At 46.4% G+C, this 23,796-nt stretch overlaps 1 protein-coding gene across 1 annotated transcript in view; it reads left to right on the top strand.

Moving 5' to 3' along the window:
- Positions 1 to 23,796, top strand: part of LOC110531395 (glutamate receptor, ionotropic, N-methyl-D-aspartate 3Bb) — a 114,014-nt gene that overhangs the window by 71,242 nt on the left and 18,976 nt on the right. The window contains exons 2-5 of the mRNA XM_021614590.2: positions 1,704 to 2,344; positions 7,013 to 8,111; positions 8,260 to 8,405; positions 22,351 to 22,466. Coding sequence (XP_021470265.2) covers positions 1,704 to 2,344; positions 7,013 to 8,111; positions 8,260 to 8,405; positions 22,351 to 22,466 — 2,002 coding nt within the window. The remainder of the gene's footprint in view (positions 1 to 1,703; positions 2,345 to 7,012; positions 8,112 to 8,259; positions 8,406 to 22,350; positions 22,467 to 23,796) is intronic.

The following is a 23,796-nucleotide window of genomic DNA, read 5'->3' as shown; positions in this document are numbered from 1 at the left end:
ACCTGGATATGTTTATTATTGAACCATTCCATTGTAGATTTTGCTTTATGTTTTGGATCATTGTCTTGTTGGAAGACAAATCTCCGTCCCAGTCTCAGGTCTTTTGCAGACTCCATCAGGTTTTCTTCCAGAATGGTCCTGTATTTGGCTCCATTCATCTTCCCATCAATTTTAACCATCTTCCCTGTCCCTGCTGAAGAAAAGCAGGCCCAAACCATGATGCTGCCACCACCATGTTTGACAGTGGGGATGGTGTGTTCAGCTGTGTTGCTTTTACGCCAAACATAACGTTTTGCATTGTTGCCAAAAAGTTCAATTTTGGTTTCATCTGACCAGAGCACCTTCTTCCACATGTTTGGTGTGTCTCCCAGGTGGCTTGTGGCAAACTTTAAACAACACTTTTTATGGATATCTTTAAGAAATGGCTTTCTTCTTGCCACTCTTCCATAAAGGCCAGATTTGTGCAATTTACGACTGATTGTTGTCCTATGGACAGAGTCTCCCACCTCAGCTGTAGATCTCTGCAGTTCATCCAGAGTGATCATGGGCCTCTTGGCTGCATCTCAGATCAGTCTTCTCCTTGTATGAGCTGAAAGTTTAGAGGGACGGCCAGGTCTTGGTAGATTTGCAGTGGTCTGATACTCCTTCCATTTCAATATTATCGCTTGCACAGTGCTCCTTGGGATGTTTAAAGCTTGGGAAATCTTTTTGTATCCAAATCCGGCTTTAAACTTCTTCACAACAGTATCTCGGACCTGCCTGGTGTGTTCCTTGTTCTTCATGATGCTCTCTGCGCTTTTAACGGACCTCTGAGACTATCATAGTGCAGGTGCATTTATACGGAGACTTGATTACACACAGGTGGATTGTATTTATCATCATTAGTCATTTAGGTCAACATTGGATCATTCAGAGATCCTCACTGAACTTCTGGAGAGAGTTTGCTGCACTGAAAGTAAAGGGGCTGAATAATTTTGCACGCCCAATTTTTCAGTTTTGGATTTGTTAAAAAAGTTTGAAATATCCAATAAATGTCGTTCCACTTCATGATTGTGTCCCACTTGTTGTTGATTCTTCACAAAAAAATACAGTTTTATATCTTTATGTTTGAAGCCTGAAATGTGCCAAAAGGTCGCAAAGTTCAAGGGGGCCGAATACTTTCGCAAGGCACTGTATATATACTCCAATTTAGGCACTCCTCCTCCTCTCCTCTCCAATCCTTACATCTATTATGGTTCGACAGGAAGAGGGTAAGAGGGTAATAAACCCTAATTTCTCCCTTAAGAGGATCTGACCTGACCTCAACCCCACATTTGCCTAACCCACAGATGTCCATCCGTATCCCCTATAGCAATCCTGTGACTTCCTCCCGTCCACCCAACACATTCCAAAGCCATCTGGCTCCTACAGATAACCATTAACTTCTGATGTAAAAACTAGTCTCTTTCACTCCTCAGATACTATACTTCTGAGTATAACAATGTTCCAAATTTAACCCAGAATCTAACCATACTGAAGAGATTGTGAAGACCATATGTAGATTGCTTTGCCAAATGTAACCACTATGTCATATTCCAACAAAGTTGTGCTTTACAAAGGGTGAGCAATGCTATGTTTGATTATAGCAATTGTGAGACTCATGCTCCAGTTCTTTTCTTTGGATCTGACACGGTTTCTGATTCTTTCTCTCTCTCTCCTCCCAGAACCGCTTCCACCTACAGATGGTTACTCGGATCCCCCCGTCGGGCCTGTCGGAGCTGCTGCTGGCCGTCCTCCAGCGGAGCGGCTGGCAGGAGCGCATGGCCGTGCTGTGCCAGGGTTGGGAGGAGGATGGCCTGCTGGAACTACTGGACCTCCAGAGCCACCTGGGCTGTGGTGCAAACCGTTGGCAACTCCGCGCCCTCCTCAACCTCACCCGTGCTGGCCCAGCAGAATCCCAAATCCAGGACTTCCTTTCAGAACACTTCCGGGGGCAGGGCCCAAGTCAGATCCCACCACCGGCCGCGGTGCTGCTGTTTGGGGGCGACCCAGAGTGTGCCGCGGCGGTGCTGCGGAGCGCCCAGGACTTGGGGCTGACGCTGCCCACGGTGCACTGGATGCTGGGCTACCCACTGAGCCCCGACGCCCTGCACTCCATCGGCCTGCCCCTGGGTCTGCTGGCCTACGGTGAAGTGGAGCGCAAGCCGCTGGACTTCTACATCCGCGACGCGCTGCAGCTGGTGGGCCGGGCAGTGTCAGCGGCCACAGTGGTGCGCCCAGACCTGGCGCTCATCCAGAACATGGTCAACTGCTACGACAAACCCAACAAACACGAGGTGCCCTCCTCCGGACAGTACCTTGCCAGGTAAGGCTGGTTTACTTTGAACCTTTAACTCACAAAGTCTCTGGAGGTTTAAAATAATAGTTTACATACATACACAGTCAGGTCCAACATTATTGGCACCCTTGATAAAGATGAGCAAAAATCTTTACACCCCTTCATCTTTTCCATATTTTAGTGTGTTACATCCAGGAATTTAAATGGACAAAATGTTGAGTTTGTGTTACTGTCCTACACACAATATCCCATAATGTCAAAGTGGAATTATGATTTTAGAATGTTTTACAAATCAATTACAAATGAAAAGCTGAAATGTCTTGAGTCAATAAGTATTCAACCCCTTTGTTATGGCAAGCCTAAATAAGTTCAGGAGTAAAACTTTGCTTAACAAGTCACATACAAAAGTTGCATGGACTCTGTGTGCAATAATAGTGTTTAACATTATTTTGGAATGACTACCTCATCTCTGTACCCCACACATACAATTTTCTGTAAGGTCCCTCAGTAGAGCAGTGAATTTCAAACACAGATTTGAGCACAAACACCAGGGAGGTTTTTCAATGTCTCGCAAAGAAGGACACCTCTTGGTAGATGGGTAAAAAAAAACACCCAGTCACTACAAAGATACAGACGTCCTTCCTAACTCTGTTGCCGGAGAGGAAGGAAACCGCTTAGGGATTTCACCATGAGGCAAATGGTGACGTTAAAGCAGTTAGAGTTTAATGGCTGTGATAGGAGAAAACTGAGTATGATTCAACAACTTTGTAGTTACTCCACAATACTAACCTACATGACATAGTGAAAAGAAGGAAGCCTGTACAGAATACAAATATTCCAAAACATGCATCCTGTTTGAAATAAAGTACTAAAGTAAAACTGCAAAAAATGTGGGAAAGAAATGTACTATTTGTCTTGAGTACAAAGTGTTACGTTTGGAGCAAATCCAATACAACACATTACTGAGTACCACTCTTCGAAATTTCAAGCATGGTGCTGCATCATGAAATGGGTATGCTTGTCATCAGCAAGGACTAGGCAGTTTTCTAGGATAAAAAGAAACGGAATACAGCTAAGCACAGGCAAAATCCTAGAGGAAAAACCTTGTTCAGTCTGCTTTCCAACAGGCACTGGGAGACAAATTCACCTTTCAGCATGACAATAACCTAACACAAGGCCAAATATACATTGGAGTTGCTTACCAAGACAACAGGGAATGTTGCCGAATTACAGTTTTGACTTAAATCTGCTTGAAAATCTATGGCAAGACCTGAAAATGGCTGTCTAGAAATGATCAACAACCAATTTGACAGAGCTTGAAGAATCTGGAAAATAATAATGTGCAAATTTAGCTTAATCCAGGTGTGGAAAGCTCTTCGAGACTTACCTAGAAAGACTCACAGCTGTAATCGCTGCCAAAGATGATTCTAACATGTATTGACTCAGAGGGTTGAATTCTTAACTAATCAAGATATATTAGTGTTTTATTTTTCATGAATGTTTTACAAATGTTAGCATTTTGTGTAGATCGTTGACAAAAACATGACAATTAAATACATTTGAATCCCATTTTGTAACACAACATAATGTGGAAAAAGTCAAGGCGTGTGAATATTTTCGGAAGGCATACATACATACAAAAGTTTGTGGAAATTCTTTCAAATTAGTGCTATTTTAGCAACACCCGTTGCTGACAGGTGTATAAAATCGAGTCCACAGCCATGCAATCTCCATAGACAAACATTGTCAGCAGAATGGCCCATGCTGAAGAGCTCAGTGACTGAGCGGCACTGATGCCACCTTTCCAACAAGTCATTTCGTCAAATTTCTGCCCTGCTAGTGCTGCCCCGGTCAACTGTAAGTGCTGTTACATTAGGAGCACCTTCCTAATATTGGGTTGACTCCAACACTTCCTTCAGTTGTGTCAAGTTGGTTGGATGTCCTTTGTGTGTTGGACCATTCTTGTTACACACAGGAAACTGTTGAGCTTGAAAAACCCAGCAGCGGTGCAGTTCTTGACACAAACCGGTGCGTCTGGCACCTACTACCATACCCCCTTCAAAGGCACTTAAATATTTTGTCTTTCCCATTTACCCTCTGAATGGCACACACACATCCATGTCTTAATTATGTTTAGGCTTAAAAATCCCCTTAATTTACACTGATTGAAGTGGATTTTTAACAATTGACATCAGTAAGGGATCATAGCTTTCAACTGGAATCATCTGGTCAGTCTGTCATGGAAAGAGCAAGTGTTCTCAATGTTTTATATACTCAGTGTACATACACCCACACGCACACGCACGCACGCACGCACGTACGCACGCACACACACACACACACACACACACACACACACACACACACACACACACACACACACACACACACACACACACACACACACACACACACACACATGCATACTGTTGTATTGCATTCTGTTGCATCTCCTTTTAGCCAAGTTGTGTCTGAATAGTGTTTTCAGGTCCATGTTATTATAACGAATTGGTTCGGTAAGTGCTGTAGACAGTTAAGTAGTGATTCTCTCCCAGTGTCAGTGTTCGCAGGAGACTGCAAATAGGCCTATCTCTTGCTGAGGTCAGACTTTTCTTCACCCCCAACCACAGAGCAGCTCTTCTAAACACAATGATAGATGCAGCCTCCAGTGTTTGGAGAGAGGCTGGAGTGTGTTTGTACACATACGTACACAGACTCTCTCTCACACACACGCACGCATGCACGAACACACACGTGCACACACACACACACACACACGTGCACACACACACGTGCACACACACAGACACACACACAGACACACACACAGACAGACAGACAGACAGACTCTCTCTTTCAAACACACACACACATGCACACGCATGCACTCATCCAGCTGGAATACAAACATGAAGTGGAGGAGGGTAGAGTTTTAAGCTTTATTCATGAGTTCCAGTCAGTTGCCTCCCCAACAGGGCAGCCAGGCTCCCTTATCAAAAGAGCCCACAGTCCTTTCTGTCTCTGCGTGGCTCAGAGCAGTGCAGAGCAACAGCAGCACACAGCTTTACAACTGCTGTATCTGCCACAGACCAGAGTAACAACAGCTGCGCAACCTAGCCATGCAGCCAGCGTCTCAGCACAAAAACACAGTAGAATGAGCTTCAATTGGACCAATTGTAACTAGGCTCAGCTATATCATGTTGGGAAAAACGATACACCAGAAATGATGCAATAGCTTGTGGGTCTGGAATGCTAGAGCACCATGTTGTATTTATTAATTGGCTGAAAGAGGCAAGTCATTTTGAGCAGTAAGCAGTTAGCACTTCATTTCAGGAGTAGTGTTTGTTGCCTGGGGCGTCAACGCAGAGGAGAATGATTATAACATTTTGGAAAGCACCCCTTTATAACTATAATAAAACTATATTCAGTTCGACCAAGTCATTTAGGAGGGCCATCTAACTAATGGGATTGACTGGGTGCCTAGTGCAGAGTAAAGATCAACGATGTCGAGATAACAGCGATTTGCTCAAGAAGAACTCCATGATAATCATAATGTCACCTAGACACATAATTACAGCTACATAACAGAGCAACTATTAGAGAGAGAAGAGGGCTTCAGGGGAGGAAGGAATGGATCATGAGAGAAATGCATGAGGGTTGATGAGAGCGGTAGATAGAAACCCAAAGAGGTTGAGGTGGGGGAGGTGGATGCTTTTAAAGTAATTGCAACCTGTGCCTACTGTTAAAGAGGAACACATAGCCTTTCAATGTAATGATGTAATAGCATCCAGCTCCTTTTACCTTGTGTGGGGTTGAGAAGAAAGAGGGGAGGAGGGGGGATGTAGGCTGAGACAGAGAGAAATTAATGACCTAAAGGTTTGGAGACAAATTACCTTTTAATTTTCGATGAAAGAATTTCAGCGGCGATCACATGGTGTCGTCTCAGTTATTGATGGCTGCACACATTCATCCTGACACAACATGACTGTCACAGCTACCCTCAGCCAATGGGATTGGCTGGATCTGTATTTCCTGAAGTGACCCCTTCGCTAAGCTAACCGCTAGCGCTAAGCTAAACCACCATGCCGTAATTCATTGAAGGGCTAACCGCTAGGGGCTAGCATTTCACCATGGATCCGAGGCAGAAATGTATGAACTGGGGCAGGTTTTCACATGGAAATTAACTACTCACTCGCTCAACTAAGCAGAGCCTGGCATTCAGAGTCTGGGGTGAGGCCAAAAAGGTGTCAGCCAGAAAGATAGCCAATCCTAGCCATGGGGAAATTACTAGCTGTCAATCAGACTGGTGATGGTATACACTGTTGGCCTTGCTGCAGGTGCAGGATGGATTAGTTTGGCTTCAATAGATGCCAATCCTGCTTTTGACATGTTGTGCTACAGTAGCTAAGGTGCCTGTCTGGACTGTGCTGCAGGTCAGGTGTGGAGAGAAGAGGTGTAGGTGGTTACAATCAGATCACAGTTTGGAGTTCACTGTGCATTTCCTGAAGTGAGTTTGATACTGTACAGTCTGACTCACTATCCCTGTGGTCAGAAGTCCATGTTCCCCTCTCCCCGCTACCACACCATAGAAATCCTCTATAGGAAATGCAATATCTTGGGACTCAAATGCATGCACTAAATAGCCTGAAGGGTAATGAAGTCCTGTAATCTAATGTGATCTCCTCTGGCCTATAGGTTCCTGTCCAACACGTCGTTCTCAGGGCTGACGGGGCCGGTGTCGGTGCAGAGGAACCTATCCCGAGTTCTCACCTCTCAGCGATTCCACATCTGGAGCCTGCAGCGGGACGCGGTGGGCCAGCCCACCTGGGTGACAGTGGGCAGCTGGGAGGGGGGCCATCTGGAGGTGGAGGACCAGGGCCTGTGGCAAGGGCACAATGGCAAGGGCCATGGCCGGGGGGAGGGCCAGGGGAGGCGGGGCGGGGGCCGGTGGCGAGCCGGCAGTCCTGTGGCAGGCAGCCGGGTGCGGGTAGTCACCCTAGTGGAGCACCCCTTCGTATTCACGCGGGAGGTGGATGAGGACGGGAACTGTCCGGCAGGACAGTATTGCCTGGACGCGGGGACAAACAGCTCGGACATGCTGGAGCGCTACTTCAGTGAGCGTGCCACGGGAAACTCTACCTTCCTGCCCACGGACTACGGCAAGTGTTGTTACGGATACTGCATAGACCTGCTGGAGAAAATGTCAGAGGACATGCGCTTCGAGTACGACCTGTACATCGTGGGCGACGGGAAGTACGGTGCATCGAAAAGCGGCCGCTGGACTGGGCTGGTGGGTGACCTGCTCAATGGCGTGGCCGACATGGCCGTCACCTCATTCAGCATTAACTCAGTACGCAGCCGTGTCATCGACTTCACCTCGCCCTTCTTCTCCACCTCGCTGGGCATCCTGGTGCGTAGCAAGGACACGGCGGCGCCCATCGGCGCCTTCATGTGGCCCCTGCACTGGTCTATGTGGGTGGGCATCTTTGTGGCGCTGCATATCACCGCCCTCTTCCTCACCCTCTATGAGTGGAAGAGCCCGTTTGGCATGACGCCACACGGACGCAACCGTCTGCGCGTCTTCTCCTACTCGTCTGCGCTCAACCTCTGCTACGCCATCTTGTTTGGCCGCACGGTCTCCAGCAAGACGCCCAAGTGCTGGACGGGTCGGTTTCTGATGAACCTGTGGGCCATCTTCTGCCTGTTGGTGCTGTCCAGCTACACAGCCAACCTGGCCGCCGTCATGGTCGGCGAGAAGACCTTCGAGGAGCTATCGGGGATCCACGACGCCAAGGTGAGTATTTGTTTTCATTATTAACTCTTCTCTCCCGCCACAATCTCGTTCTCCCTCAACCTCTATCTCTCTCATCTTCCCTCTCTCTCCCTCCCTTCCACCTCTCCCTTCATCCCTTTCCCCTCTACCTTCTTCCCTTCCACCCCAGCTCCATCACCCATCCCATGGTTTCAGGTTTGGCACGGTGAGGGAGAGCAGCGCTGAGGAGTACATGAAGAAGAGTTTCCCAGAGATGCACGAGTACATGAGGCGCTACAATGAGCCCACCACACCCGATGGAGTGTCCACCCTCAAGTAAGAGATCACAACCCTACTTCTGGAGCGCTACAGGGTGTGCAAGCTTTTGTTCCAGCCCTACACTCACATACCCAATTCAGCTAATCAAGGTCCTAATGAGTAGCTGCTTAGTAGAATCAGGTGTGTTCGAGTGGGGCTGGGACAAAAAGCCTGCACCTGCAGTATCACTCCTATAGTAAGATTGTCCATGGCACCTCTGAGCTACATCCATAGAAATACTATTTAAAGGCACTTTAACCTACGTTTGATTGTATCCATGGGTGTTTATAAGTGTTATTTAAGTTATTTGGCCAGAGGTGGATCAAGTCAAGCACAGAGTAGATAGATATTTTCTCTGACTTCCTCTGGGAGAAGTGTTTGTTGTGTTCCTCAAAGAAAGGTCTGTCATCAAGGAAGGCAGAAGAGAAAGGCAATGGAGAGGAGAGGCCAATGGTATTGCTTCAAAACAAGATCAAATGGGAAAGGGAGCACACACAAAAAAACTGTCTCTCTACGCGTGTTGTCTGACTCTCTAGAGACACAAGGCTGCAAAGTTGATCCTCAGGTGGAAGGTTATAGTTCAATTTAGACCAAGAAAGAGAAGACAACTGTCATTTGAACTTGTGATTGTGTAGACTGTGGATCCTCCTATTTTATCTTAGTTTTGTAAAATCTTTTGACAAGGTTAGCCAGTAGCCACATAGACATGTTTGAATATTGTGTTACAAAATAACTTAGAAAACAAAGATTGTTGGAGTTTTGTGATGCAGACGCAGGGAGTCTAGAAGCAAGTGCAGTGTTAGTTTAATGAAAACTAACACAACACAAGCGTCTAACAAAGAAAACATAACCAATACTACCTGAAGAGTGATCCTAGGGAGTGATAGATAAAGGGGGAGTAATCAGGGGAGTGATGAAGTCCAGGTGAGCCTCATGAGGCGCAGGTTTGTGTAATGAGGGTTGCCAAGTGTACGTAATGATGGGTTGCCAGGACCGATGTTTAGTAAACCGGCGATGTCGAGTGCCAGAGAGGGGGAGTAGACGTGACAGTACCTTCCTGACTCGCGGCTCCGGCCGCAGGACGACGCCAGCCAAGGGGGCAGCCCCGAGGGCGAGAAGCGGGCCGGTCCAGATGGGGAAGGTGGAAATCTCGGATGATGTTGGGATCTAGAATGTCGTCCACCAGAACCCAACACTGCTCCTCTGGACCATACCCCTCCCAGTCCACCAGGTACTGGAGCCGACCACCACGACGTCGGAAGTCCAGGAGGGATCTGACAGCATAGCCTTACTGAAGTGGCGATCCGCCTTCTTCTGGTGGCGGATGGCACGCTGGAGCCTCACGTAGGCATCGTTCCAAACTTCTTCTGCGTGCCTGAACTACTCTTCCACCGCAGGAGCTTTTGTCTGGCTCGGGGTCCACGGAGCCAGGGGTGGCTGATAACCCAGAACACACTGGAAGGGAGTCAGCCCGGTGGAGGAGTGACGCAATGAGTTCTTGGTGTAATCCGCCCAGGGAAGGAATCGGGCCCACTCTCCCTGCCGGTCCTGGCAGTGACTCCTCAGGAAGCTCCCTAGCTCCTGGTTCATCATCTCCACCTGCCCGTTAGACTGAGGCCGGTATCCGGAAGTATCCTCAAGCTTTTCCATTATGGTTTTCCATACCCATGACATGAATTTGGGGCCACGGTCGGAGACGATGTCCTTCGGAAGGCCATAGTGCCGGAAGACGTGCTGGAACAGTGCCTCAGAGACCTGGAGAGTGGTAGGGAGACTAGAACGGCAGGATTTAGAGAATTTGTCCACAACCACTAAAATGGTGGTGAAACCATCAGAGGAGGGGAGAACAGTGACAAAATCTTTGGACAGATGTGACAGGAAGGGGAGGTAGTTTCCCTGCTGGAACGTGAAGGGGAGTTTTTTGATTGAGTACATACTGAACATGAGTTGACATAGTAGGCGACATCCTGTGCCAAAGTGGGACACCAGTATTTATCAGAAAGGGATTGGATGGTGCGGGTGATACCTGGATATCCAGTGGCGAGGGATGTGTGTGCCCAGGTCAACAGCTGATCTCTCACCTCCGCAGGGACGTAGATGCGCTCTGGAGGGCAGGTGGTTGGAGCGGGTTCCCTCTCTAGAGCTAGGCAGATGTCCGTATCTACGTCCCACAACACGGGGCCAACAATACGGGAGAACGATTGATGGGCTAAAGGGCACTCACAGGACAGGGAAGGAATCGACGTTGAACCACAGGGTGTGGGAAAGCAGTTCCTCCGACATCCTGGTCCTCAGGCGATGATTCTCATCTTAGACCAGGAGATGGTGGGTTTATGAAGTTGAAGCCATGGGAGGACAAGGATGACTTTGTGCACAGGTGCAGAGGTGATGAGAAAGGGTAGGCTTTGAGGGTGCTGTGACGTGCGTAATAGTGCCGGGTCCCCACTGTCATTTATCCAGGGCTCGGACCAAACAAGAAGAGGAGAGCAGGTACACAGCGATGTTGAGGGAGGAGACAAGGGCCTAGTGGATGAAAATCCCTGCAGCACCGGAGTCCACTAGAGCCTTAGAGACAACACCTGAGCGACAGCCAGCCAACGAAATAGAAACCAGGAAGGGTTTGGTGAAAGATGAAGGAATACTGATGAAGACTTCTGGTTAGGATGCACTGAACACAGCTGTAGCTGGTGCCCCTCCTGGCCAAAATAGGGACACAACCCCAGCCGTCTCCGGTGACGTAGCTCTGCCATGGAGAGATGTGATTCCTATCTCCATGGGTGTTCAGGCTCTGCATCAGGACGGCTGAAGGAGAAAGGCGAGGGATGAGGGGACCACCGATGCTCCCGAAGAAGGTTTTCCAGACGGTTTGCTATCGCGATGAGCATGTCCAGGGAAACGTTGTCGTCCCGACAAGCCAACTCCGTTTGGACATCCTTGCGCAGTCCTCTTCAGAATAGGGTGTGGAGTGCCGGCTCATTCCATCCACTGGGGGCTGCCACAGTCTGGAAGGTGAGGGCGTACTCCGCAACAGTCTGGGCACCCTTCCAGAGTTGGAGTAGTCACCCACCTCTCTCTTTGCCACCCGGTGGATGGTCAAAGACTCCCCTGAACAGAGCTATGACCCCTCATAGGAACCCAGCTCCTCCTCGTGGCAACATTGGACCTCTCCTGGTGGGAGTAGGAAGCCTTGGCATTTGGATGGAGTCCCGTCATATCTTCCCGGGAGGGGAAGTTGGGCATCTGTGACCTGGGCAGATTGCTGGGTAGGCTGGGAGACTGGTTCGCTGGGTTGACTCATGATAGAGGGCTCTGCTATTTGAAAGTAAATCCTCTCGTGTGGTGTCGAGGTGGTGGAGGATGCGAAGGACCTCATCCGTAGTCGCATGCAGTTGGGCCAGCTGATCGTGGTGTTGGTGGAGTAGGTGTCCCTGTTCTCCAACAGTCTGCCATATATACAGTGCCTTGCGAAAGTATTCGGCCCCCTTGAACTTTGCGACCTTTTGCCACATTTCAGGCTTCAAACATAAAGATATAAAACTGTATTTTTTTGTGAAGAATCAACAACAAGTGGGACACAATCATGAAGTGGAACGACATTTATTGGATATTTCAAACTTTTTTAACAAATCAAAAATTGGGCGTGCAAAATTATTCAGCCCCCTTAAGTTAATACTTTGTAGCGCCACCTTTTGCTGCGATTACAGCTGTAAGTCGCTTGGGGTATGTCTCTATCAGTTTTGCACATCGAGAGACTGAAATTTTTTCCCATTCCTCCTTGCAAAACAGCTCGAGCTCAGTGAGGTTGGATGGAGAGCATTTGTGAACAGCAGTTTTCAGTTCTTTCCACAGATTCTCGATTGGATTCAGGTCTGGACTTTGACTTGGCCATTCTAACACCTGGATATGTTTATTTTTGAACCATTCCATTGTAGATTTTGCTTTATGTTTTGGATCATTGTCTTGTTGGAAGACAAATCTCCGTCCCAGTCTCAGGTCTTTTGCAGACTCCATCAGGTTTTCTTCCAGAATGGTCCTGTATTTGGCTCCATCCATCTTCCCATCAATTTTAACCATCTTCCCTGTCCCTGCTGAAGAAAAGCAGGCCCAAACCATGATGCTGCCACGACCATGTTTGACAGTGGGGGTGGTGTGTTCAGCTGTGTTGCTTTTACGCCAAACATAACGTTTTGCATTGTTGCCAAAAAGTTCAATTTTGGTTTCATCTGACCAGAGCACCTTCTTCCACATGTTTGGTGTGTCTCCCAGGTGGCTTGTGGCAAACTTTAAACAACATTTTTTATGGATATCTTTAAGAAATGGCTTTCTTCTTGCCACTCTTCCATAAAGGCCAGATTTGTGCAATATACAACTGATTGCTGTCCGATGGACAGAGTCTCCCACCTCAGCTGTAGATCTCTGCAGTTCATCCAGAGTGATCATGGGCCTCTTGGCTGCATCTCTGATCAGTCTTCTCCTTGTATGAGCTGAAAGTTTAGAGGGACGGCCAGGTCTTGGTAGATTTGCAGTGGTCTGATACTCCTTCCATTTCAATATTATCGCTTGCACAGTGCTCCTTGGGATGTTTAAAGCTTGGGAAATATTTTTGCATCCAAATCCGGCTTTAAACTTCTTCACAACAGTATCTCGGACCTGCCTGGTGTGTTCCTTGTTCTTCATGATGCTCTCTGCGCTTTTAACGGACCTCTGAGACTGTCACAGTGCAGGTGCATTTATACGGAGACTTGATTACACACAGGGGGATTGTATTTATCATCATTAGTCATTTAGGTCAACATTGGATCATTCAGAGATCCTCACTGAACTTCTGGAGAGAGTTTGCTGCACTGAAAGTAAAGGGGCTGAATAATTTTGCACGCCCAATTTTTCAGTTTTGGATTTGTTAAAAAAGTTTGAAATATCCAATAAATGTCGTTCCACTTCATGATTGTGTCCCACTTGTTGTTGATTCTTCACAAAAAAATACAGTTTTATATCTTTATGTTTGAAGCCTGAAATGTGGCAAAAGGTCGCAAAGTTCAAGGGGGCCGAATACTTTCGCACGGCACTATATATATATATATATATATATATATATATACAATGGGGAGAACAAGTATTTGATATACAGGTAAAATATATATATTTTGATATACAGGTAACGAGTTCAAACAGGTGCAGTTAATACAGGTAATGAGTGGAGAACAGGAGGGCTTCTTAATAAAAAACAAACAGGTCTGTGAGAGCCGGAATTCTTACTGGTTGGTAGGTGATCAAATACTTATGTCATGCAATAAAATCCAAATTAATTACTTAAAAATCATACAATGTGATCTTCTGGATTTTTGTTTTAAGTTCTGCCTCTCACAGTTGAAGTGTACGATGATAAAAATTACAGACCTCTACATGCTTTGTAAGTAGGAAAACCTGCAAAATCAGCAGTGTATCAAATACTTGTTCTCCCCATTGTATATACATATATATATATATATATATATATATATATATATATATATATATATATATATATATATATATATATATATATATATTCTGCTGCTTCCATATTTTCGAGGTAGTATTCTGTAACGTAGACCCAGGGAGTCTGGAAGCAAGTGTAGTGTGATTTTAATGAAAACAACCATGGAACGAATACAAAACAAGAGCAGCATGTAACAAGGAAAACATAAACAATACTACCTGAAGCGGTGTGTGTAATGAGGGTTGCCAGTAAATGAGTAATGAGGGTTGCCAGTTGCTAGTAAACCGGCAACAGTGAGCGCCAGGGAGGAGGAGCGGGAGTAGACGTGACAAGTTTATCCCTTCTGGAATAAGAGTCCACTCTTCTAAGTGGGTGGTTTGATGGATGGCTTGATTAAACAGCCAAAGTGCCAGAAAATTGCTGGTAATATCCACTGTTGATTTCTTACCCAAGAGGTCATCCCCTCCTTACAATTGAAGCTGAAGTCAGAGGACTCCAAAGCTGACACATTTGAAATGTGCAGTTTTGACATCTTGAACCTCCATTATGATAGTTCCCTTGACCCATAATCCTCTCTGGTTCAGCTGATGTGCCTAGTCAGGAGTCAGCATCATAATGGAAGTTGAGTGCCTGATTTGGGCACTGTACTCTGTCTGCATTCATTCCGGTTTTGTTTAGTCAGACAGGCGATTAATATGTGACAATAAAACAGATATCTAATGGCTTTGCTCTACCCTTCTCCTTCTGTCCAATTTCCCTGGAGGACTGATTCTGAGCCCCCCATTTACACTGAGACATGAAGTATAAACATGATTGTGACGAGGGCCATGTGCTGAATCTGGAATGAGGGAGGACATAGCTTTTTGATGTGTGGTGCGTAGGATTGAGACATGGTCAATTTCAAACTTGGCCTGTTTGGTTTGTGGTTTACAACGATTAGGATGTGGCCTAGTTGGTGTGTTGTGATTGGGACGTGACCTAGTTGGTGTGTTGTGATTGGGACGTGACCTATTTGTTGTGTTGTGATTGGGACGTGACCTATTTGTTGTGTTGTGATTGGGACGTGACCTAGTTGGTGTGTTGTGATTGGGACGTGGCCTAGTTGGTGTGTTGGGATTGGGACGTGGCCTATTTGTTGTGTTGTGATTGGGACGTTGCCTATTTGTTGTGTTGTGATTGGGACGTGGCCTATTTGTTGTGTTGTGATTGGGACGTTGCCTATTTGTTGTGTTGTGATTGGGACGTGGCCTATTTGTTGTGTTGTGATTGGGACGTGACCTAGTTGGTGTGTTGGGATTGGGACGTGGCCTATTTGTTGTGTTGTGATTGGGACGTGGCCTATTTGTTGTGTTGTGATTGGGACGTTGCCTATTTGTTGTGTTGTGATTGGGACGTGGCCTATTTGTTGTGTTGTGATTGGGACGTGACCTAGTTGGTGTGTTGTGATTGGGACGTGGCCTATTTGTTGTGTTGTGATTGGGACGTGGCCTATTTGTTGTGTTGTGATTGGGAAGTGGCCTATTTGTTGTGTGGTGATTGGGACGTGGCCTATTTGTTGTGTTGTGATTGGGAAGTGGCCTATTTGTTGTGTGGTGATTGGGACGTGACCTAGTTGTTGTGTTGTGATTGGGACGTGACCTATTTGTTGTGTTGTGATTGGGACGTGGCCTATTTGTTGTGTTGTGATTGGGACGTGGCCTAGTTGGTGTGTTGTGATTGGGTCGTGGCCTATTTGGTGTGTTGTGATTGGGACGTGCCCTATTTGTTGTGTTGTGATTGGGACGTTGCCTATTTGTTGTGTTGTGATTGGGACGTGACCTAGTTGGTGTGTTGTGATTGGGACGTGGCCTAGTTGGTGTGTTGTGATTGGGTCGTGGCCTATTTGGTGTGTTGTGATTGGGACGTGGCCTAGTTGGTGTGTCGTGATTGGGTCGTGGCCTATTTGGTGTGTTGTGATTGGGACGTGGCCTATTTGTTGTGTTGTGATTGGGATGTGCCCTATTTGTTGTGTTGTGATTGGGACGTGGCCTATTTGTTGTGTTGTGATTGGGACGTGGTCTGTTTGTTGTGTTGTGATTGGGACGTGCCCTATTTGTTGTGTTGTGATTGGGACGTGCCCTATTTGTTGTGTTGTGATTGGGTCGTGGCCTATTTGGTGTGTTGTGATTGGGACGTGCCCTATTTGTTGTGTTGTGATTGGGACGTGCACTATTTGTTGTGTTGTGATTGGGACGTGACCTATTTGTTGTGTTGTGATTGGGACGTGACCTAGTTGGTGTGTTGTGATTGGGACGTGGCCTATTTGTTGTGTTGTGATTGGGACATGGCCTGTATGTTGTGTTGTGATTGGGACGTGGCCTGTTTTGTTGTGTGGTGATTTGGACGTGGCCTGTTTGGTGTGTGGTGATTGAGACATGGCCTGTATGTTGTGTTGTGATTGGGACGTGGCCCAGTTGGTGTGCTGTGATTTGGATGTGGCCTGTTTGGTGTGTGGTGATTGGGACATGGCCTGTATGTTGTGTTGTGATTGGGACGTGGCCTAGTTGGTGTGCTGTGATTTGGACGTGGCCTGTTTGGTGTGTGGTGATTTGGACGTGGCCTGTTTGGTGTGTGGTGATTGGGACGTGGCCTGTTTGGTGTGTGGTGATTGGGACGTGGCCTATTTGTTGTGTTGTGATTGGGACGTGACCTATTTGTTGTGTTGTGATTGGGACGTGACCTATTTGTTGTGTTGTGATTGGAAGTGGCCTATTTGTTGTGTTGTGATTGGGACGTGGCCTATTTGTTGTGTTGTGATTGGGACGTGGCCTATTTGTTGTGTTGTGATTGGGACGTGACCTATTTGTTGTGTTGTGATTGGGACGTGACCTATTTGTTGTGTTGTGATTGGGACGTGACCTATTTGTTGTGTTGTGATTGGAAGTGGCCTATTTGTTGTGTTGTGATTGGGACGTGGCCTATTTGTTGTGTTGTGATTGGGACGTGACCTAGTTGGTGTGTTGTGATTGGGACGTGGCCTATTTGTTGTGTTGTGATTGGGACGTGACCTATTTGTTGTGTTGTGATTGGGACGTGACCTATTTGTTGTGTTGTGATTGGAAGTGACCTATTTGTTGTGTTGTGATTGGGACATGGCCTGTATGTTGTGTTGTGATTGGGACGTGGCCTAGTTGGTGTGCTGTGATTTGGACGTGGCCTGTTTGGTGTGTGGTGATTTGGACGTGGCCTGTTTGGTGTGTGGTGATTGGGACGTGGCCTGTTTGGTGTGTGGTGATTGGGACGTGGCCTATTTGTTGTGTTGTGATTGGGACGTGACCTATTTGTTGTGTTGTGATTGGGACGTGACCTATTTGTTGTGTTGTGATTGGAAGTGGCCTATTTGTTGTGTTGTGATTGGGACGTTGCCTATTTGTTGTGTTGTGATTGGGACGTGGCCTATTTGTTGTGTTGTGATTGGGAAGTGACCTAGTTGGTGTGTTGTGATTGGGACGTGACCTAGTTGGTGTGTTGTGATTGGGACGTGGCCTATTTGTTGTGTTGTGATTGGGACGTGACCTATTTGTTGTGTTGTGATTGGGACGTGACCTAGTTGGTGTGTTGTGATTGGGACGTGGCCTATTTGTTGTGTTGTGATTGGAAGTGGCCTATTTGTTGTGTTGTGATTGGAAGTGACCTATTTGTTGTGTTGTGATTGGGACGTGACCTATTTGTTGTGTTGTGATTGGGACGTGGCCTATTTGTTGTGTTGTGATTGGGACGTGACCTAGTTCGTGTGTTGTGATTGGGACGTGGCCTATTTGTTGTGTTGTGATTGGGACGTGACCTATTTGTTGTGTTGTGATTGGGACGTGACCTATTTGTTGTGTTGTGATTGGGACGTGGCCTATTTGTTGTGTTGTGATTGGGACGTGGCCTATTTGTTGTGTTGTGATTGGGACGTGACCTAGTTGGTGTGTGGTGATTGGGACGTTGCCTATTTGTTGTGTTGTGATTGGGACGTGGCCTATTTGGTGTTTTATGATTGAGATTTGGCCTGTATGGTGTGTGGTGATTGGGACGTGACCTAGTTGGTGTGTTGTGATTGGGACGTGGTCTGTTTGTTGTGTTGTGATTGGGACGTTGCCTATTTGTTGTGTTGTGATTGGGACGTGGTCTGTTTGTTGTGTGGTGATTGGGACGTGACCTAGTTGTTGTGTTGTGATTGGAAGTGGCCTATTTGTTGTGTTGTGATTGGGACGTTGCCTATTTGTTGTGTTGTGATTGGGACGTGGTCTGTTTGTTGTGTTGTGATTGGGATGTGACCTAGTTGGTGTGTTGTGATTGGGACGTGGTCTGTTTGTTGTGTTGTGATTGGGACGTGGTCTGTTTGTTGTGTTGTGATTGGGACGTGGTCTGTTTGTTGTGTTGTGATTGGGACGTGGCCTATTTGTTGTGTTGTGATTGGGACGTTGCCTATTTGTTGTGTTGTGATTGGGACGTGGCCTATTTGTTGTGTTGTGATTGGGACGTGGCCTATTTGTTGTGTTGTGATTGGGACGTGGCCTATTTGTTGTGTTGTGATTGGGACGTGACCTATTTGTTGCGTTGTGATTGGGACGTGGCCTATTTGTTGTGTTGTGATTGGGGTGTGGCCTATTTGTTGTGTTGTGATTGGGACGTGACCTAGTTGTTGTGTTGTGATTGGGACGTGACCTATTTGTTGTGTTGTGATTGGGACGTGGCCTATTTGTTGTGTTGTGATTGGGAAGTGGCCTATTTGTTGTGTTGTGATTGGAAGTGGCCTATTTGTTGTGTTGTGATTGGGACGTGGCCTATTTGTTGTGTTGTGATTGGGACGTGGCCTATTTGTTGTGTTGTGATTGGGACGTGGCCTATTTGTTTTGTTGTGATTGGGACGTGGCCTATTTGTTGTTTTATGATTGAGATTTGGCATGTATGGTGTGTGGTGATTGGGACGTGGCCTATTTGTTGTGTTGTGATTGGGAAGTGGCCTATTTGTTGTGTTGTGATTGGGAAGTGGCCTATTTGTTGTGTTGTGATTGGAAGTGGCCTATTTGTTGTGTTGTGATTGGGACGTGGCCTATTTGTTGTGTTGTGATTGGGACGTGACCTAGTTGGTGTGTTGTGATTGGGACGTGGCCTATTTGTTGTGTTGTGATTGGGACGTGACCTATTTGTTGTGTTGTGATTGGGACGTGACCTATTTGTTGTGTTGTGATTGGAAGTGACCTATTTGTTGTGTTGTGATTGGGACATGGCCTGTATGTTGTGTTGTGATTGGGACGTGGCCTAGTTGGTGTGCTGTGATTTGGACGTGGCCTGTTTGGTGTGTGGTGATTTGGACGTGGCCTGTTTGGTGTGTGGTGATTGGGACGTGGCCTGTTTGGTGTGTGGTGATTGGGACGTGGCCTATTTGTTGTGTTGTGATTGGGACGTGACCTATTTGTTGTGTTGTGATTGGGACGTGACCTATTTGTTGTGTTGTGATTGGAAGTGGCCTATTTGTTGTGTTGTGATTGGGACGTTGCCTATTTGTTGTGTTGTGATTGGGACGTGGCCTATTTGTTGTGTTGTGATTGGGAAGTGACCTAGTTGGTGTGTTGTGATTGGGACGTGACCTAGTTGGTGTGTTGTGATTGGGACGTGGCCTATTTGTTGTGTTGTGATTGGGACGTGACCTATTTGTTGTGTTGTGATTGGGACGTGGCCTAGTTGGTGTGTTGTGATTGGAAGTGGCCTATTTGTTGTGTTGTGATTGGAAGTGACCTATTTGTTGTGTTGTGATTGGGACGTGACCTATTTGTTGTGTTGTGATTGGGACGTGGCCTATTTGTTGTGTTGTGATTGGGACGTGACCTAGTTCGTGTGTTGTGATTGGGACGTGGCCTATTTGTTGTGTTGTGATTGGGACGTGGCCTATTTGTTGTGTTGTGATTGGGACGTGGCCTATTTGTTTTGTTGTGATTGGGACGTGGCCTATTTGTTGTTTTATGATTGAGATTTGGCATGTATGGTGTGTGGTGATTGGGACGTGGCCTATTTGTTGTGTTGTGATTGGGAAGTGGCCTATTTGTTGTGTTGTGATTGGGAAGTGGCCTATTTGTTGTGTTGTGATTGGAAGTGGCCTATTTGTTGTGTTGTGATTGGGACGTGGCCTATTTGTTGTGTTGTGATTGGGACGTGACCTAGTTGGTGTGTTGTGATTGGGACGTGGCCTATTTGTTGTGTTGTGATTGGGACGTGACCTATTTGTTGTGTTGTGATTGGGACGTGACCTATTTGTTGTGTTGTGATTGGAAGTGACCTATTTGTTGTGTTGTGATTGGGACATGGCCTGTATGTTGTGTTGTGATTGGGACGTGGCCTAGTTGGTGTGCTGTGATTTGGACGTGGCCTGTTTGGTGTGTGGTGATTTGGACGTGGCCTGTTTGGTGTGTGGTGATTGGGACGTGGCCTGTTTGGTGTGTGGTGATTGGGACGTGGCCTATTTGTTGTGTTGTGATTGGGACGTGACCTATTTGTTGTGTTGTGATTGGGACGTGACCTATTTGTTGTGTTGTGATTGGAAGTGGCCTATTTGTTGTGTTGTGATTGGGACGTTGCCTATTTGTTGTGTTGTGATTGGGACGTGGCCTATTTGTTGTGTTGTGATTGGGAAGTGACCTAGTTGGTGTGTTGTGATTGGGACGTGACCTAGTTGGTGTGTTGTGATTGGGACGTGGCCTATTTGTTGTGTTGTGATTGGGACGTGACCTATTTGTTGTGTTGTGATTGGGACGTGGCCTAGTTGGTGTGTTGTGATTGGAAGTGGCCTATTTGTTGTGTTGTGATTGGAAGTGACCTATTTGTTGTGTTGTGATTGGGACGTGACCTATTTGTTGTGTTGTGATTGGGACGTGGCCTATTTGTTGTGTTGTGATTGGGACGTGACCTAGTTCGTGTGTTGTGATTGGGACGTGGCCTATTTGTTGTGTTGTGATTGGGACGTGACCTATTTGTTGTGTTGTGATTGGGACGTGACCTATTTGTTGTGTTGTGATTGGGACGTGGCCTATTTGTTGTGTTGTGATTGGGACGTGGCCTATTTGTTGTGTTGTGATTGGGACGTGACCTAGTTGGTGTGTGGTGATTGGGACGTTGCCTATTTGTTGTGTTGTGATTGGGACGTGGCCTATTTGGTGTTTTATGATTGAGATTTGGCCTGTATGGTGTGTGGTGATTGGGACGTGACCTAGTTGGTGTGTTGTGATTGGGACGTGGTCTGTTTGTTGTGTTGTGATTGGGACGTTGCCTATTTGTTGTGTTGTGATTGGGACGTGGTCTGTTTGTTGTGTGGTGATTGGGACGTGACCTAGTTGTTGTGTTGTGATTGGAAGTGGCCTATTTGTTGTGTTGTGATTGGGACGTTGCCTATTTGTTGTGTTGTGATTGGGACGTGGTCTGTTTGTTGTGTTGTGATTGGGACGTGGTCTGTTTGTTGTGTTGTGATTGGGACGTGGTCTGTTTGTTGTGTTGTGATTGGGACGTGGCCTATTTGTTGTGTTGTGATTGGGACGTTGCCTATTTGTTGTGTTGTGATTGGGACGTGGCCTATTTGTTGTGTTGTGATTGGGACGTGGCCTATTTGTTGTGTTGTGATTGGGACGTGGCCTATTTGTTGTGTTGTGATTGGGACGTGGCCTATTTGTTGTGTTGTGATTGGGACGTGGCCTATTTGTTGTGTTGTGATTGGGACGTGACCTATTTGTTGCGTTGTGATTGGGACGTGGCCTATTTGTTGTGTTGTGATTGGGGTGTGGCCTATTTGTTGTGTTGTGATTGGGACGTGACCTAGTTGTTGTGTTGTGATTGGGACGTGACCTATTTGTTGTGTTGTGATTGGGACGTGGCCTATTTGTTGTGTTGTGATTGGGAAGTGGCCTATTTGTTGTGTTGTGATTGGAAGTGGCCTATTTGTTGTGTTGTGATTGGGACGTGGCCTATTTGTTGTGTTGTGATTGGGACGTGGCCTATTTGTTGTGTTGTGATTGGGACGTGGCCTATTTGTTTTGTTGTGATTGGGACGTGGCCTATTTGTTGTTTTATGATTGAGATTTGGCCTGTATGGTGTGTGGTGATTGGGACGTGGCCTATTTGTTGTGTTGTGATTGGGAAGTGGCCTATTTGTTGTGTTGTGATTGGGAAGTGGCCTATTTGTTGTGTTGTGATTGGAAGTGGCCTATTTGTTGTGTTGTGATTGGGACGTGGCCTATTTGTTGTGTTGTGATTGAGTCGTGGCCTATTTGTTGTGTGGTGATTGGGACGTGGCCTATTTGTTGTGTGGTGATTGGGACGTGGCCTATTTGTTGTGTGGTGATTGGGACGTGGCCTATTTGTTGTGTGGTGATTGGGACGTGGCCTATTGGGTGTTTTATGATTGAGATTTGGCCTGTATGGTGTGTGGTGATTGGGATGTGTATAACCCCTTCTCCCTGTGTGTTGAAGGGTAGATCCCCCTCAGCTTGATGCCTTCATCATGGACAAGGCCCTGCTGGACTACGAGGTGTCCATCGACGCAGACTGCAAGCTGCTCACTGTGGGCAAGCCCTTCGCCATCGAAGGTAAGAAACCGCCCGTCCACCCTGACACTGTATTGTTTTGACAGCCCTCAGACTTGACGGCTCTAGAGTCATTGCCTGTCTGTCTGTGTCTATGTGTGTCTCTCTGTGTATGTGTGTGTGTGTGTGTGTGTGTGTGTGTGTGTGTGTGTGTGTGTGTGTGTGTGTGTGTGTGTGTGTGTGTGTGTGCGCTTTCTTAAGTGCCCTGGTATGTAGGTAGGCATGCACTTGCTTGAATGTGTGTTTGGATTCCCTGTCCTCTTCCTGTTTTCTAGTTAATCTCAAATTCACATTCTTTTCATTTGAATATGTATTATTCAAATATATTCATTGCTATTTTGTCTGAACCAACATCACACCCATGTTTCTGAGAGCCTGTGCAGGATTATGGGGAGTAAGTGGAAACAGCCTCCCGCGGTTTGCCTTTCTGTGTTTGTCTTTCTGCATTGCTGCTCCCACATTGTCAACGCATTAAGGTTCACGTTTCACTGTCAATCTTTTTTAGAGCAGTTACAGTAGGTGTTATGGGTTCTGGTGACCCACATGGTGTGCAGGGAACAGTGTGAAACAGAGACGTACTATCTAAACTTGTCCAATAAGAAACATGTTTTTATTTTCTGTTGCAAAACGTCATTTGTTTGCCATAATAACACAACCCTAATTCAGTTCACCAAGAACATGATGAGTACTTGATAGCAGATGTATTGTGCAGGATAGAAGGACATGATGAGTACTTGATAGCAGATGTATTATGCAGGAATAGAAGGACATGATGAGTACTTGATAGCAGATGTATTATGCAGGAATAGAAGGACATGATGAGTACTTGATAGCAGATGTATTATGCAGGATAGAAGGACATGATGAGTACTTGATAGCAGATGTATTATGCAGGATAGAAGGACATGATGAGTACTTGATAGCAGATGTATTATGCAGGAATAGAAGGACATGATGAGTACTTGATAGCAGATGTATTGTGCAGGATAGAAGGACAGACAGCACACCCTGTGGGTTTCTTGAACCAGGATTGAAATAAATTGTTTCAGAGAAGTATCCCTCCAGGCTAAAGTGGGGGCTATTGAAATCAGTGAGGAGGCACCATTTTGGGGGGGTTCTTGCGTTGGAATTCTGCTTATATCACGCTATACCACAATAAACATAAAGTTCAAATGCAGAGACTCCAAGACCATTGAGTGCTTTTGAAGTGACAGGTTGCCACTAAAGCAAGGCCATTTAACAATTAATATAGGCTACAAGATAGATAGAGTAATTCACCTATTACAAACAGCCTATGTGAATGCAGCCATACACACAGCGTCTTACCAAAATA

Source organism: Oncorhynchus mykiss, chromosome 1 (genome assembly GCF_013265735.2).
Source record: "Oncorhynchus mykiss isolate Arlee chromosome 1, USDA_OmykA_1.1, whole genome shotgun sequence".
In the NCBI taxonomy this organism is placed as follows: Eukaryota; Metazoa; Chordata; class Actinopteri; order Salmoniformes; family Salmonidae; genus Oncorhynchus; species Oncorhynchus mykiss.
Note: the sequence above shows the minus strand (reverse complement) of the source record. Positions and strands in the feature narration are given on the sequence as shown.